The sequence below is a fragment of the Convolutriloba macropyga genome, chromosome 2 (assembly GCF_964194025.1).
Source record: "Convolutriloba macropyga chromosome 2, txConMacr16.3, whole genome shotgun sequence".
In the NCBI taxonomy this organism is placed as follows: domain Eukaryota; kingdom Metazoa; phylum Xenacoelomorpha; order Acoela; family Convolutidae; genus Convolutriloba; species Convolutriloba macropyga.
The window spans coordinates 23,943,986-23,960,203 of NC_134469.1; the positions used below are offsets into that span (position 1 = coordinate 23,943,986).

Here is a 16,218-nt window from a genome sequence, read left to right on the forward strand (position 1 = left end):
ACATTGGGATTGAAACAGAAAAAAATAAGAGAGAGGAATTGTCAGAATTTTTCTAAGTGTCAAGTGTTCTTATTTGGTGTGCAAATTCTGCAAAAACGGTTTGATTCTAAAATTAAACTTAATTCACCTTCTAAACTGAACGTTATTCAGCAAAAAACAAATGCCAGCTAGCAATCGCTTTACTGAACTTTGATAACCTAATGTACTATGACTAAATGACCGGGCTTTATGTTTACCCCGTGTCTTTCGATGTGGCCCTTTTGACTTTGACCGTATTCACTACCTTACATAACTCCATGAGTGAAAGCCATTCAGTTGCAACAGTGAAAAGGGTAAGTCAGAAGTCAAACGTGAAAATTGTGACTAATGTAAAACGAAAAACGTGGTCAAAAGGTAAAGCAAATTTTAAAAACATAGCAGAAGTCCTGGCCAACAATTCAAAGAATTTCCATTGACGAAACAAAACATTAGACCTAGGATGAACAACGAATGCATTGGGAAAACAACTTAGAAAATAACGCAACGAAAAAATCAAAGTTAATTTGCCGCATGTAAACAAAAAATCACTATCGAGAAAGCGAATTTTTGTTCAAACACCGTTCTCTTACTCTACTCTAAAATTCGAGTTAAAAATTGATGCTGAAAAATCATCCGCTCAATCTCCTTTCGGCGTGACCAAAATCACTTCACTGTGACTTCAAAAAACATAAACCGACAAATGTCGGAAGAATTGCTCTTGAACGACAGGCGAGGCAATTTAATTCAGGGGCTGTAGCCTAGATCAAATTATGCGTGCAAAAAAATTTTTCCTCCGCCGGGATTCGAACCACTGCCCTCCCGATCCACAGCCACAACTACTAACCACTGCGCTACAGAGCACATACCTCACTTATTCTGCAACCGAATTTATATTAGCTTTACTTCAGAGCAATAGAGATCACTCAAAAATGAAGAACGAAAGCGTGAAAAAGTCACTTGAGAAGTCAAAGAATGTTCTAGAAAAGCGCAAAACTGTCAAGCGAAAAATTTGCATAAAAAAGACACACACGTTTACTATAATTGCTATGAACTGCGTTCAAGAGCAATTAATCATGAAAATGTGTGAAGAGATCTTAAAAAAGGACAACGCCCCAATACAATTCAAACTCTTGAATTTTTTTTAAAAAGGAGATTGCCTAAATAATAGCCGTCGAGAGGCTGAGGGCGGCCATCAAAAAGTTACAAAAGTGCGGGCTTTTTCGATCGAATTTCGTACTTATACACCCTCCTATTTCTTAATGAGAGGATACAGGGATTAGTATCCTAAGCAATAGACCTGGTAAATAAGACTACTTAAAAAGTTCAAATACCGGGTGTCCAAAATTGTGCTTGTTGGGTTGATCACATTTCCATTTTCTATATTGATGCTTTTCATTTTAGATTACTTTGCTGAATAACTTCTGTTTAAAAGCACCTTGAACAAAATCAGTTAAAAACTGAAAAGAGCCAATGAGAATGAGTCAAAAAGAGCAGATGAACGCGTCTACTAAAAACGATACCAAAATAAGTCAAAACCTTGTCCTCGAATTGAATTCTATTTAGTAAGTGCAAAAGTCATTTTTTGGAGTGAGGCAGGTCAAGGTGCCTGTTTTTGATTTTAACTCAGACGCTTGAACAGAAAAAAATAAACTACTAAAAAGCAAAGCAGATCGATAGAAAACCGATACACAATTTTGGTCCGCAAAAACCTTAGAATACCAATACTCCCCTTCGAATCGTAAAGAGCAACACTATTTAACTTCTTGCTAAAAACTTTGTCTGTGAGCAACTCATGCGCCAAGGTACGAGGCTTTTGCGCGGATCGGAGTTGACCCAATTTAATGACTTTAAGGCAAGTTATGCGTCCTAGAATACTTTCACAGGGTAACTGTTCAAGATCGCCACTCTTTTACAGAATTTCCCGAAGTCTCAAAAATACTAGATGCAGTCAATATTAACAAATGCTTAATTTGCTAAGGCATTTTTGTACACCATACAAAACTTTTGGGAGAACTTAGAGCTGTGCCTCAAATTGTTCTCAATGCCTAACTAAACTCTCGCAAAATGCAGATGAAATAACACTGAAAACTAAATTCTTGAGCTAAAAAAAACGTCGGTAGTCAATTCAAACTTGCCAACTCAGTTGCTTTGTCCAATGTTTAGAGCTCAGCTACTGTTCAGGAGTATGGAAAATACTCTCTTTCCCAATTGCTTACTTAGGTCATCTCATCCTACGCCTAACTTGTTCAGTGGTAGAATTTAGTGGCATCGCATTTACAGAAACATAGCCGGCAGATTGCCGGAATAGCTGCGAAAGAATAGACCTGCGTGTCATATAATAGAGATAGAAACAGATACCGAACGAACTAAATTGAAAAAAAATCGACGCCGCTCAAAAAACTAGGTAACAAAACATTCAGCGATAAATTAATAAAGCTTGTTGAAATTCATTGCGCAGAAGCCTTTTATTAGGGACCTTTACTGCGCATATGAGTTCCTTTGACCTTAAACAAATTCAAATTAAACTTAAGTTTTTAAAGTGCAAAAGTCATTTTATTGAGTGAGGTAAGTCACGTATGATCAAAATTTAATCACGCAAATAACCTTAAAACTTTTGCTAAAGTGAGTGAGAAATGACGTCACACGCGCAAATGCCGTTAGTGAGAGGAAGAAGTCATTCAGAAAATTTGACTTTTTCAGCTTTGCTGTGTGAACAAATGTAAAACGAAAAAAGAGCGTCAGACGACGAAACAAAAAACATAGCCGGAAGAATTCCGGAAGCGACTCGAAGCACCAAAACTTCACAAAAAGCTGAAGCCATTACCTTTTGTATTAAACCATAACCTCATTAACTCCGAGGGTCTGATCTAAAAATCGGTGAAATTTAAACCACTGTCACCAAGAGAAAGAAAGTGCAGCAAAATTTTATTATTGAAAACGTTTGGTAACGTTAAAAAAGTCTGAAATTTTCAGGATGGTCAAAAAACTGATAGCCTGACAAAGCTGACAGGGCCATCAATTGCCCTCAGATAGTTAATGATTCTAATCTCAAAAAGATCGCGAAAGCAAACGGCAGATAAAAACTTTTCAAAAAAGACAGGAAAGTCAAAATTATTCAAAAAAGAGTGCTCAAACTTAAGAATCAGAGAACCACTACAATTAGAATTCTAATCACGACAATTCAGACAAAAATAATACATGATTCTTCTTTGTTGTATATATGCTAGACAACATGATTTCATATTAATTCAAAAATTAAAATAATCATAGAAAAACAAAAGCAACAGAATAATATTCAAAGGCAAACAATCGTCTAAAAACAATACCCAGCCCGGAATAAAATTTCAATGAATAGTAATAAGTCGAAATGTTGGCAAAGACATTCTAGCAAACTCCCAGTACTGCCTTATATTGAATTAAATCAATTGCAAACCGAAGAAACCAAGATCTAAGAAAAAGCTGAATTCATTCAATTTTTTAACAACTGAAAAAATCAATATAACGAAAACAAAAGTAGGTGCCAGGACAAAACTAGAATGATACAAACGAGAATGTGAAGAATATGGACACAATGTTAGGAACACCGTAACAAAAAGACCAATTCTTGATTTTTGAAAGTTAAAAATCAAATTTAAAAAAATCAAGAAAAACGAGTACATTTCATTGATCAGCATTCGAGACATTGAAAAGACAACGAGTCATTCGAGACAAAATCCAACTTGCTGAACAGAATAAAACAAGAAAAAGCAGAATCCAGACATACGAAACAATGAAACATTTTGCAAAAAAGTGTTCAAAAAATATTTAAGACTGCATTTATGAAAAAAATTTATCTGTTTTTTCAAAAACTTAACACCAAAAATGATTGAATTTTTATTGAAACGAAATTAAAGTCCCTCATGTTCCCCAAAATACTATTTCTAGTATCTAAAAGCAAAATACAAACAAAAAACTGAAAAAAAATGCAAAAAACTACGAAAATCGGATTAGCAAATGTACAATTTTATGAAACAAAATTACATCGAGGTAGAAAGAGGCATTGAGTATATGAATTATCAAAGGGAAGTTGCCATATTAACTGATTTTTGACAAAAAACAGCTAAAAGATCCAAAAATGAAGAAATTAATAGAAAAAAAGCCAAAAATTAACTAAAAAATCAAGAAATATGTGCCAATTTCGCATTTGAAACGCAATTTCAGGCTATACAAAATACTGTGCTAACAATTTCCGGGGTTTACATTTCAACATAGCATCGATTAAAAATTATTTCTACAAAAAACCAAATTACAAGCAAAAAAACTAGGCCACTTAGACGAAAAAACGGCTAAAAGCGGTTATCTATATGTGCCATTCAGTCAAAAACTACTTTTCAATGTCAAAAAGTCATTCACTAAACGCAGCGCATGATCAAAAAACTTCTCTCGCTCAGAAAAAATTAGTTCACACTGCAATTTTACTCGCTTTCGCTTTTAGGTCAAAACATCGTCTGAACGAATAGTACTTCCGGTAAAAAAAAAAAAAACCTTAAGAAAACCAATACTCCTCTTTGAGTCGTAAAAAAACCAAGAACACCGCAATATAGCTACGCTCAGCTTACAGCTTCGCAGCTATAAAAAAATGATTCACTCAGAAATGGTTAGTCGGTAACTTACTTCAGAAGGTCTTCCTTCTCAGTGCTGCGCGCAAATACGAAGTCATTCACTTTGCTCTGATGTGTCAAAAGTATCTCTGTCAAGTCTCCATAAAACTAAACAGATAAAAAAATCTTCAAATCATTTTTTGACTTTCCATACGAGCTAAATAAGCGAGCTGATTAAAATAATACATTTCATAGATATGTCACGCCTTTTGATACCACTCTATAAGGATAGCAATTCTCTTTGGTCAGTATTCTTTTTTTCCAGATTAAAATTAGCCAATCCGGTCTAAACAACGCTTAACTCTGAAAATTGACCCGATTAAAAATTCCCTTCAAACCTATGTTGACAGAAATAAATTCAATGACTTTCAAGAGTGTCAATCAGTTCTCCGTGAAATTTAAATTTATGATGATTTTAAAAATAGAATATTGAACAAAATGTGCAATTTCGTACCTTTTGACCTTCACCCAAGTGGTTTACGAGCGTCTCGTAGGCATCGTATGCTTGTGCGAGCTTCTTGAGAAACTCATCACGCACTTCATTGTTGCCGGAAGAGAACTGTGCGAAGCGCGAATGGACAGTCTGGATTTGCTCGAGGAGCTGCTCCTGTTTCATGAAAGTTTCTCCTAAATCAGTCCTTGCATCTCCAAGCATCTCGTTTAACAGGGTTTCTGTCACAGACGCAGCCTCGACACTCCCACTGGGAGTCATTTCACCCAGAAACTTAGCTTCTGCAAAAATCACAAGTCGTAGTAAGTCATTTCAAAATAGCGACGGAACATTTGAAACTAATTCCCTAAAAGTACCTCGTCAAATGTCTCCAATTTGAGCAAACAGCCCCGAACTGGCCTTTATGGTCACTAATGACCTAATGATCAATTTTGCAACATTAGGAGGATTCGGGCTTAGTTGATCCAAGTTTTTTTTTTTAAAAACGAACCACGCAGGCAACATAGGAAAAATTATCCTCATATGAAAATTAGGACAATCTATTTTTGATTTTAAAACATTGCCCTTGGATGCGTTCTTCGCCATCAACAACAAATGTGGGTGATCTGAGAGCCTGTACTCACTGATGGTGGCCGTGTCTGTTTTGGCTTGCAGCTTCTCTTCAATACGCGACCTCTGCACCTTGATAGCATCAACTTCCTTCATCAGTTCACGCAGCTGCTGTGCCTCCGGAGAACGAGTCGCGTCATTCGATTGCGAAGACGGCAGCTTTCCCTCTATTTCGGCCTAAAACAAATTTAAAAAATTCGATATTCCAAAAATAACATAAATCCCATATAGTTCTAAAGAAGAGCAGCTCTAGTCTTAAAGAGTAGGCAATGAACATAGCCGGCAGTTACCCAGAAAATTGCTACGATAGCTTCATAGAATTTTAGTCGCCAAAACAAAAAGATAGCTAAACAAAATTTTGAAAAGCAGGTCGCCTGAAAATAGCCGCGATAGACGCTTGTAGCCTTCCATGAAATGAAACAACTAAGAAATAAGATAGACAGATTGACCATCAGTCCTTTAATAGAGTTTTTGGGTTTGATTCGGACTGTCACTTTTATGAGACATAAGCTCTATAGGGAAAAAGCCCTTAGAACTTTTTCAAAATCAATATTCGAAATCAAAAACTCAGGACTCTAATACTCAAAAATTAGGGCATATACGTTTGTCACCACTTAAATGTACACCGTGATGCAGACTAGTGAATTTCATAAAATTTAAAGTTCACTAAGTGAGTTCAGAAGTCATTTTTTTGAGTGAGTTAAGTCACGCAATTGACCTAAAAGCAGAACAAATGACGTCACGCACACAAATTTTAATCGCAAAGCAGTAGAAGTCACTGAAATTGAAAAAATCAATTGCCAGAAGTCAGGCCGCAAGAATTATCGATGGAGACAACCAATTAAAAAAACACGATGTCCCCAATAATAGCCTCTATCGCTTCGCGGCTATTAAAAAAGTCGAAAATCTTGTTATGTCTTAATTGATTAAGACTTATGAACTGCAGAGCTGCCCTTAAAATAGATTAAATTATCCTCTATTGACCACAAATACTCCAATTGAAGGAAGCGAAAATCATTTTGCGAGAGGAGAACTCATTTTGAGAGAGGTAAGTCACGTGTGACCAAAAAATATTGGTCACTGCGGGGGTCAAACTTTTAAAACTAAGAACCACCCTTCACACCTTAAAAAGTCTCCTCAAAACAGTGTCAGTGAATTGCATACTGAGAGGCCAGTAGGGTTTCAGGTTCTAGGAAAGCTTCTCCGCCACTTAATGCCTTCCGAGTGCTACCTGTTTATCTCGTTTTCGAGGAAGTGTACATGGATAAGACGAAAATCAGTCATGCAAAAAATGGCATAAAAAAGACCACAGGACTAATATAATTGTTAAAAATTTCGTTTGAGAGCAATTAACGAGGGCAAAAACATTTATGGAATCCGAATATCACACTTTTTAACGCAGCGTGAATTACTCTTTTCCTTATTTCAGAGCCACTAATTATTCAAAAAATCAACAATAGCGCAATAAAAACATGGCAAAATCACAGTCACAATCAACAATCCAGAAAACTTTATTATTAAATTTCATCGAAAAAATAGCCGGCAAATTGCCGGAAAATAGCCGCCGTTGGCCCGCTCGACGAATATTGAGATTGAAACAGAATAAGAAAAAATTAAGAGATGGAAATAGATAGAATTTTTATAAGTGTCAAAGTGTTCTCTTTTGATGTGCAAATGCAGCATATTAGGTTAGATTCTAAAATTTCACTTAATTCAGCTTCTAAACTGAAGGCTATTGAGCATAATACTAATGCCAGCTAGCAATCGCTTCAATGAACTTTGATAACCTAATGCATTATGACTTAATGATCGGGCTTTATGTTTATCCCTCTTGGCTTGATTTTGCTCTTTTGAGTTTGACCGTATTCACTTTATGACATAATTAAAAACGTGAAAGAATTTAAAATCCATTGAGTTGAAACAGTGAGGGAAGTAAGAAGTTAAACGTCAAAATCGTGACTTATGTAGAACGAAAAACCTGATGGTAAAGCGAATTAAAAAGAAGAGCGCTTAATTAATAGCCATTGAGGGGCTGACGGCGGCTATTGAACAGTACACCTCATACGATTTCAACAAAAAATTGAATCAAATAGCCACTTCAACAAAGGTTAGCCAGTAGATTTCCAGAAAAAAGCCGCTGTCGACCACTGACCGACGTTGTGCTTGAAACACATAGAAACACAAAATAAACCAAACTGCCATAACTTGTTCCACAGTTTCAAAAGATTCAATGAAAATGCTGGATTCGGTCTCTAAACTGAAAGACAATAGACTGAATACTCAAAACAGTTAGCATTCACCCAAACTACTTCAGATTTATAATGCACTGAGTTTCAAGGAACAAAGCTCTAATGCCATGGCATTAACCTCTTTGTTTTTTTTAACTTCTTTCGACTTAAACGTAATTTACTACACGAAACGCAGTTGTTCAATTAATTCTCAATTCTAAAGTAGAAACAGTGAGTGAGGTAGGTCGAACATGAAATCCTTGATATCAAAAGAACGCGATCAAAGCGTAACGCGAATAAAAAGGAGACCACCCGCCGTTTTACAGCGTCTATTATTAAAATCTAATAGAATTGGACTAACCAAACTAGCCGTCAAAACTCCATATCTGTCTTTTTAATTAAACAAAGAACGTCTATAGGACATAAATAAAAGCAAATAAAACACAAAAAAAATAATCAATAATAATAGAAAACCAGCCAAACAAAAGGCCGAAAACAAATTGATACCGCAGGAAGATTTTAGATCCAGTAAACATAAGCCGACTATCGTCGGACAAATTGCTCCCGAACGACAGGCGGGGAAATTTAACTCAGGTGGTAAGGATTCGAGCATCCTGCCTCCAGAATCCCCGACTGAAGCATTCACCACTCGGTAATGGTTCCCTTGTTATTTTCTATGATACAAGCGCTATTATTTTTTAACAAACTTTACTTCGGAGTGAGAAAAACTGAAATCTCTCAAAAAAGAAGAATTTAAGTCAGTTGAGAAGTCAAAGAATGTTCTAGAACAAAAGCGCAAAAACGGTCAAGCAAAAACTTTGTCTAAAAACACGTTTAAAATAATTGCTTCAATTGTTCATGAGTAATTCATCTCTTCGTCAAACGTATATTTTGATCTCAAGAAGATGACCATACAACCTGCATACTAATTCGCTCCTCCGTTTGCCGTTAACTCTACTAACATAACATTTGCAATCCAGAAATAATTGAAAATTTAAACAAAACCGACTAACGTCGGGTGAATTGCCAAACGACAGGCGAGCAGTTGGCATCGGTAGTAGCCAGCTAGGGCTTAAGGACGGCGGTGGTGAGAGTGGAGGGGGTCAAGCGTTGAAGGCGAGGGGTGGGGGCCAAGCGACGGGGATGGGGATGTAGGGCAATACAATTAAATTCTGTAGAATCAAGTTTGTCGTATTTGAACGAACAGATTACACGGAAACAAAGCCGAATGATGGACAAACTTAATATGTTTAACAATCTCCTAAACACTAGTCAATGCAAAAACACAGCATGAACGGCAGAATCATTAAAATATACAAACTTACATGCATTGCATGCTAAAATTGATTTTAACAAACCATGTCATATTCTAGATTCTATCAAATTGTACAAGTTCACCAAAAATAATTGCTCCAATTCATGTGGACGCCGAATATCTTTCCTACTTATTACAAACTACAGCAAAGTGAAATCAAGTACCGAACTGCGGATAGCTTCAAAAATTGCTTACGAAAAAGATGCTCCACAGTTTATTTATAATTTTCGCTCCTTTATTAAAAAACAGCGACAAATTCAACACTTCCATTTCCTATTTTTCCAGAACAATTTGAAACGAAAAAAAAGCAGATGAATTAAGGGACATAGCTTTGGTTAACTTTCAGAATCGTAAGACAAAAAAAACATTTTTGACATCAAAGGTAAGGTTATAACGACAGCTAAGTCTCTTGCCGGCCGTAGAGCTCAAAAGGGTCATTACAAAAGGAAATGCGACTAGGAATAAATGAATCGAATACATAACACCATTATTTATAACACGCAATTTAACTACTTTTGTGGTAAAAATGACTTCAAATAAATGCCATTTGATTTTAAAAGACCCAATCGAATTGGTTAAACAATGCAGAAAACGCTCTGTATAAAATCGCAGCTGATCCTATACATACATTGCAATTTGAATACGAATTAGAATCCTTATTTGAGGAGAATCCTTTCATTTCTTTGATTCGCCTAATTTTCCAAATCAAGCTAAGTGATCAGTAGCTGTGCGAGATGGTATACTGAAAACTAAACCTGTACTAACCAAACTTTATAACGAGAAAACTCCTTGCACTTCTTTGATTACTTACTTTTCCAAATAAAGCTAATATTCAGGGATCACTAGCTGTGTGAGCTGGCATTCTGAAAACTCAACATGTACTAACCAAAGTTTAAAAGGAGAAAACTCCTTACATTCCTTTGATTCCTCAATTTTCCAAATCAAGCTAACTAATATTCAGGGAACACTAGCTGTATGAGATGGTATATTGAAAACTAAACCTGTACTCAATCAAAGTTTATAAGGAGAAAACTCCATACATTTCTTTGAATCGTTAGTTTTCCAAATCAAGCTAACTAATATTCAGGGAACACTAGCTGTGTGAGATGGTATATTGAAAACTAAACCTGTACCAAACCAAAGTTTATCAGGAAAAAACTCCATACATTTCTTTGACTCGTTAATTTTCCAAATCAAGCTAACCAATATTCAGGGAACACTAGCTGTGTGAGATGGTATTTTGAAAACTGAACTTGTACTAACCAAACACGTATTAACCAGAGTTTATAAGGAGAAAAATTCCATACATTTCTTTGAATCGTTATTTTTCCAAATCAAGCTAACTAATATTCAGGGAACACTAGCTGTGTGAGATGGTATATGGAAAACTAAACCTGTACCAAACCAAAGTTTATAAGGAGAAAACTCCATACATTTCTTTGAATCGTTAGTTTTGCAAATCAAGCTAACTAATATTCAGGGAACAATAGCTGTGTGAGATGGTATATTGAAAACTAAAACCGTACCAAACCAAAGTCTATAAGAAAACTCCATACATTTCTTTGAATCGTTAGTTTTCCAAATCAAGCTAACTAATATTCAGGGAACAATAGCTGTGTGTGATGGTATATTGAAAACTAAAACTGTACCAAACCAAAGTTTATAAAGAGAAAGCTCCATACCTTTCTTTGAATCGCTAGTTTTCCAAATCAAGCTAACTAATATTCAGGGAACAAAAGCTGTGTGAGATGATATATTGAAAACTAAACCTGTACCAAACCAAAGTTTATAAGGAGAAAACTCCATGAATTTCTTTGAATCGTTAGTTCTCCAAATCAAGCTAACTAATATTCACGGAACACTAGCTGTGTGAGATGGTATATTGAAAACTAGACCTGTACCAAACCAAAGTTTATTAGGAGAAAACTCCATACATTTCTTTGATTCCTTAATGTTCCAAAAAAAGCTAACTAATATTCAGGGAACACTAGCTGTGTGAGATGGTATTTTGAAAACTAAACATGTACTAACCAAACACTTACTAACCAGAGTTTATAAGGAGAAAACTCCATACATTTCTTTGAATCGTTAGTTTTCCAAATCAAGCTAACTAATATTCAGGGAACAATAGCTGTGTGAGATGGTATATTGAAAACTAAAACTGTACCAAACCAAAGTCTATAAGAAAACTCCATACATTTCTTTGAATCGTTAGTTTTTCAAATCAAGCTAACTAATATTCAGGGAACAATAGCTGTGTGAGATGGTATATTGAAAACTAAAACTGTACCAAACCAAAGTTTATAAAGAGAAAACTCCATACCTTTCTTTGAATCGCTAGTTTTCCAAATCAAGCTAACTAATATTCAGGACACAATAGCTGTGTGAGATGGTATATTGAAAACTAAACCTGCACCAAACCAAAGTTTATAAGGAGAAAACTCCATAAATTTCTTTGAATCGTTAGTTTTCGAAATCAAGCTAACTAATATTCAGGGAACACTAGCTGTGTGAGATGGTATATTGAAAACTAAACCTGTACCAAACCAAAGTTTATTAGGAGAAAACTCCATACATTTCTTTGATTCCTTAATTTTCCAAATTAAGCTAACTAATATTCAGGGAACACTAGCTGTGTGAGATGGTATATTGAAAACTAAACCTGTACTCAATCAAAGTTTATAAGGAGAAAACTCCATACATTTCTTTGATTCGTTAGTTTTCCAAAAAATCAAGCTAACTAATATTCAGGGAACACTAGCTGTGTGAGATGGTATTTTGAAAACTAAACATGTACTAACCAAACACTTACTAACCAGAGTTTATAAGGAGAAAACTCTATACATTTCTTTGAATCGTTAGTTTTCCAAATCAAGCTAACTAATATTCAGTGAACACTAGCTGTGTGAGATGGTATATGGAAAACTAAACCTGTACCAAACCAAAGTTTATAAGGAGAAAACTCCAAAAATTTCTTTGAATCGTTAGTTTTGCAAATCAAGCTAACTAATATTCAGGGAACAATAGCTGTGTGAGATGGTATATTGAAAATTAAACCTGTACTCAATCAAAGTTTATAAGGAGAAAACTCCATACATTTCTTTGATTCGTTAGTTTTCTAAAAAATCAAGCTAACTAATATTCAGGGAACACTAGCTGTGTGAGATGGTATTTTGAAAACTAAACATGTACTAACCAAACACTTACTAACCAGAGTTTATAAGGAGAAAACTCTATACATTTCTTTGAATCGTTAGTTTTCCAAATCAAGCTAACTAATATTCAGGGAACACTAGCTGTGTGAGATGGTATATGGAAAACTAAACCTGTACCGAAACAAAGTTTATTAGGAGAAAACTCCATACATTTCTTTGATTCCTTAATTTTCCAAATCAAGCAAACTAATATTCAGGGAACACTAGCTGTGTGAGATGGTATATTGAAAACTAAACCTGTACTCAATCAAATTTTATAAGGAGAAAACTCCATACATTTCTTTGATTCGTTAGTTTTCCAAAAAATCAAGCTAACTAATATTCAGGGAACACTAGCTGTGTGAGATGGTATACTGAAAACTAAACCTGTACCAAACCAAAGTTTATTAGGAGAAAACTCCATACAATTCTTTGATTCCTTAAATTTCCAAATCAAGCTAAGTAATATTCAGGGAACACTAGCTGTGGGAGAGAGTATATTGAGAACTAAACCTGTACTCAATCAAAGTTTATAAGGAGAAAACTCCATACTTTTCTTTGAATCGTTAGTTTTCCAAATCAAGCTAACTAATATTCAGGAAACACTAGCTGTGTGAGATGGTGTATGGAAAACTAAACCTGTACAAAACCAAAGTTTATAAGGAGAAAACTCCATACATTTCTTTGAATCGTTAGTTTTCCAAATCAAGCTAACTAATATTCAGGGAACACTAGCTGTGTGAGATATTATATTGAAAACTAAACATGTACTAACCAAACATGTACTAGCCAAACATGTACTAACCAAAGTTTATATGGAGAAAACTCCTGACATTTTTTTGATTCCTTAATTTTCCAAATCAAGCTAACTAATATTCAGAGAACACTAGCTGTGTGAGATGGTGTATGGAAAACTAAAACTGTACCAAACCAAAGTTTTTATAAGGAGAAAACTCCATACTTTTCTTTGAATCGTTAGTTTTCCAAATCAAGCTAACTAATATTCAGGGAAGACTAGCCGTGTGAGATGGTATATGGAATACTAAACCTGTACCAAACCAAAGTTAATAAGGAGAAAACTCCATACATTTCTTTGAATCGTTAGTTTTCCAAATCAAGCTAACTAATATTCAGGGAACACTAGCTGTGTGAGATGGTGTATGGAAAACTAAAACTGTACCAAACCAAAGTTTATAAGGAGAAAACTCCATACATTTCTTTGAATCGTTAGTTTTCCAAATCAAGCTAACTAATATTCAGGGAATACTAGCTGTGTGAGATATTATATTGAAAACTAAACATGTACTAACCAAACATGTACTAACCAAACATGTACTAACCAAAGTTTATAAGGAGAAAACTCCATACATTTCTTTGAATCGTTAGTTTTCCAAATCAAGCTAACTAATATTCAGGGAACACTAGCTGTGTGAGATATTATATTGAAAACTAAACATGTACTAACCAAACATGTACTAGCCAAACATGTACTAACCAAAGTTTATATGGAGAAAACTCCTGACATTTTTTTGATTCCTTAATTTTCCAAATCAAGCTAACTAATATTCAGAGAACACTAGCTGTGTGAGATGGTGTATGGAAAACTAAAACTGTACCAAACCAAAGTTTATAAGAAAACTCCAAACTTTTCTTTGAATCGTTAGTTTTCCAAATCAAGCTAACTAATATTCAGGGAAGACTAGCCGTGTGAGATGGTATATGGAATACTAAACCTGTACCAAACCAAAGTTAATAAGGAGAAAACTCCATACATTTCTTTGAATCGTTAGTTTTCCAAATCAAGCTAACTAATATTCAGGGAACACTAGCTGTGTGAGATGGTGTATGGAAAACTAAAACTGTACCAAACCAAAGTTTATAAGGAGAAAACTCCATACTTTTCTTTGAATCGTTAGTTTTCCAAATCAAGCTAACTAATATTCAGGGAAGACTAGCCGTGTGAGATGGTATATGGAATACTAAACCTGTACCAAACCAAAGTTAATAAGGAGAAAACTCCATACATTTCTTTGAATCGTTAGTTTTCCAAATCAAGCTAACTAATATTCAGGGAACACTAGCTGTGTGAGATATTATATTGAAAACTAAACATGTACTAACCAAACATGTACTAACCAAACATGTACTAACCAAAGTTTATATGGAGAAAACTCCTGACATTTTTTCGATTCCTTAATTTTCCAAATCAAGCTAACTAATATTCAGAGAACACTAGCTGTGTGAGATGGTGTATGGAAAACTAAAACCGTACCAAACCAAAGTTTATAAGGAGAAAACTCCATACTTTTCTTTGAATCGTTAGTTTTCCAAATCAAGCTAACTAATATTCAGGGAACACTAGCTGTGTGAGATGGTATATGGAATACTAAACCTGTACCAAACCAAAGTTAATAAGGAGAAAACTCCATACATTTCTTTGAATCGTTAGTTTTCCAAATCAAGCTAACTAATATTCAGGGAACACTAGCTGTGTGAGATGGTGTATGGAAAACTAAAACTGTACCAAACCAAAGTTTATAAGGAGAAAACTCCATACTTTTCTTTGAATCGTTAGTTTTCCAAATCAAGCTAACTAATATTCAGGGAACACTAGCTGTGTGAGATGGTATATGGAATACAAAACCTGTACCAAACCAAAGTTAATAAGGAGAAAACTCCATACATTTCTTTGAATCGTTAGTTTTCCAAATCAAGCTCACTAATATTCAGGGACCACTAGCTGTGTGAGATGGTATATTAAAAACTAAACATGTACTAACCAAACATGTACTAACCAAAGTTTATAGGGAGAAAACTCCTGACATTTTTTTGATTCCTTAAGAGTTTGAAATTTAGATCGGTACATTAGAGCCGACAAGGAAAACAGCCTATATTTGACTGCAATATGTAACGAACGCCAAAATCGACATACCTTTGAGAGTGAGAGAATGCGCATGTAGTCGATAGTGTTCTCAAATTGTGTCTTCACTTTGATGTCAGCCTCCTTTGACCTCTGAAGGAGAGCTAGGTACTTTGTCTGGTCGTCAGTTAACTGTTTCGTGAGCTGTTCACTTGGGGTCCGATTCCACTTCTGCTTGTACTGATTGCGCAACTTTTCATCCTGTTCTCGCTCCTCCCTCAATAATCGTACACTCTAAACACAAAATCTCGTGTTCAGCTGTTGAAATTTTAATTTTTTGTTCGCCAAAGCTGTCCATAAAACATAAATTTTCCAAAACAGCCTTCCCAAAAATCTTTTTAACTGCATTTTAGGGATACTGTCCCTGGATACTGCATTTTAGGGACAAAACTAAAGTATTCATTAGAAATGGACTCACTTCACTATAGACTAACTAAAAAAGAGCGCTCTTTTTCAACGAAATAATTCATTTTCCTCAAAAGTAACGATTTCTCTAAAAACAAGTTCAATATTAATATCGCAGATGTCCTGATTGAATGTCAAAAACGATGAAAATCTTGACCTAGAACAGTAACACCGCATTTGTATCGTGGGAGTCGAAAAACAGATTAAACCAAATAGATATAATATACTAAATTCAGTTCATCGAGGCAACTGACATTGAGAGAAACACGTGTATATTAATATTTGCTTTAACCTTGCCTCGGCAAATTCACTCCGGGTAACCCAATTATTGCATCAAAGCGCAATAAAGCCATATTAGAAAAGATAAAAGGAAGGAGCATAAGCAAAATTAATACATCAATTCATCTCAGGAAAAAAACAAATTTCCAATCCAGTATC

General features: G+C 35.0%; 1 protein-coding gene across 2 annotated transcripts in view; it reads right to left on the minus strand.

Annotated features, from left to right (window-relative positions):
* Positions 1 to 16,218, minus strand: part of LOC142358447 (programmed cell death 6-interacting protein-like) — a 75,545-nt gene that overhangs the window by 19,656 nt on the left and 39,671 nt on the right. For both annotated transcript variants that reach the window (XM_075409852.1, XM_075409848.1), the window contains exons 10-13: positions 15,388 to 15,609; positions 5,733 to 5,895; positions 5,113 to 5,390; positions 4,672 to 4,766 (exon numbers count right to left, since the gene is read on the minus strand). In XM_075409852.1, the coding sequence (XP_075265967.1) occupies positions 4,672 to 4,766; positions 5,113 to 5,390; positions 5,733 to 5,895; positions 15,388 to 15,609 (758 nt within the window). The remainder of the gene's footprint in view (positions 1 to 4,671; positions 4,767 to 5,112; positions 5,391 to 5,732; positions 5,896 to 15,387; positions 15,610 to 16,218) is intronic.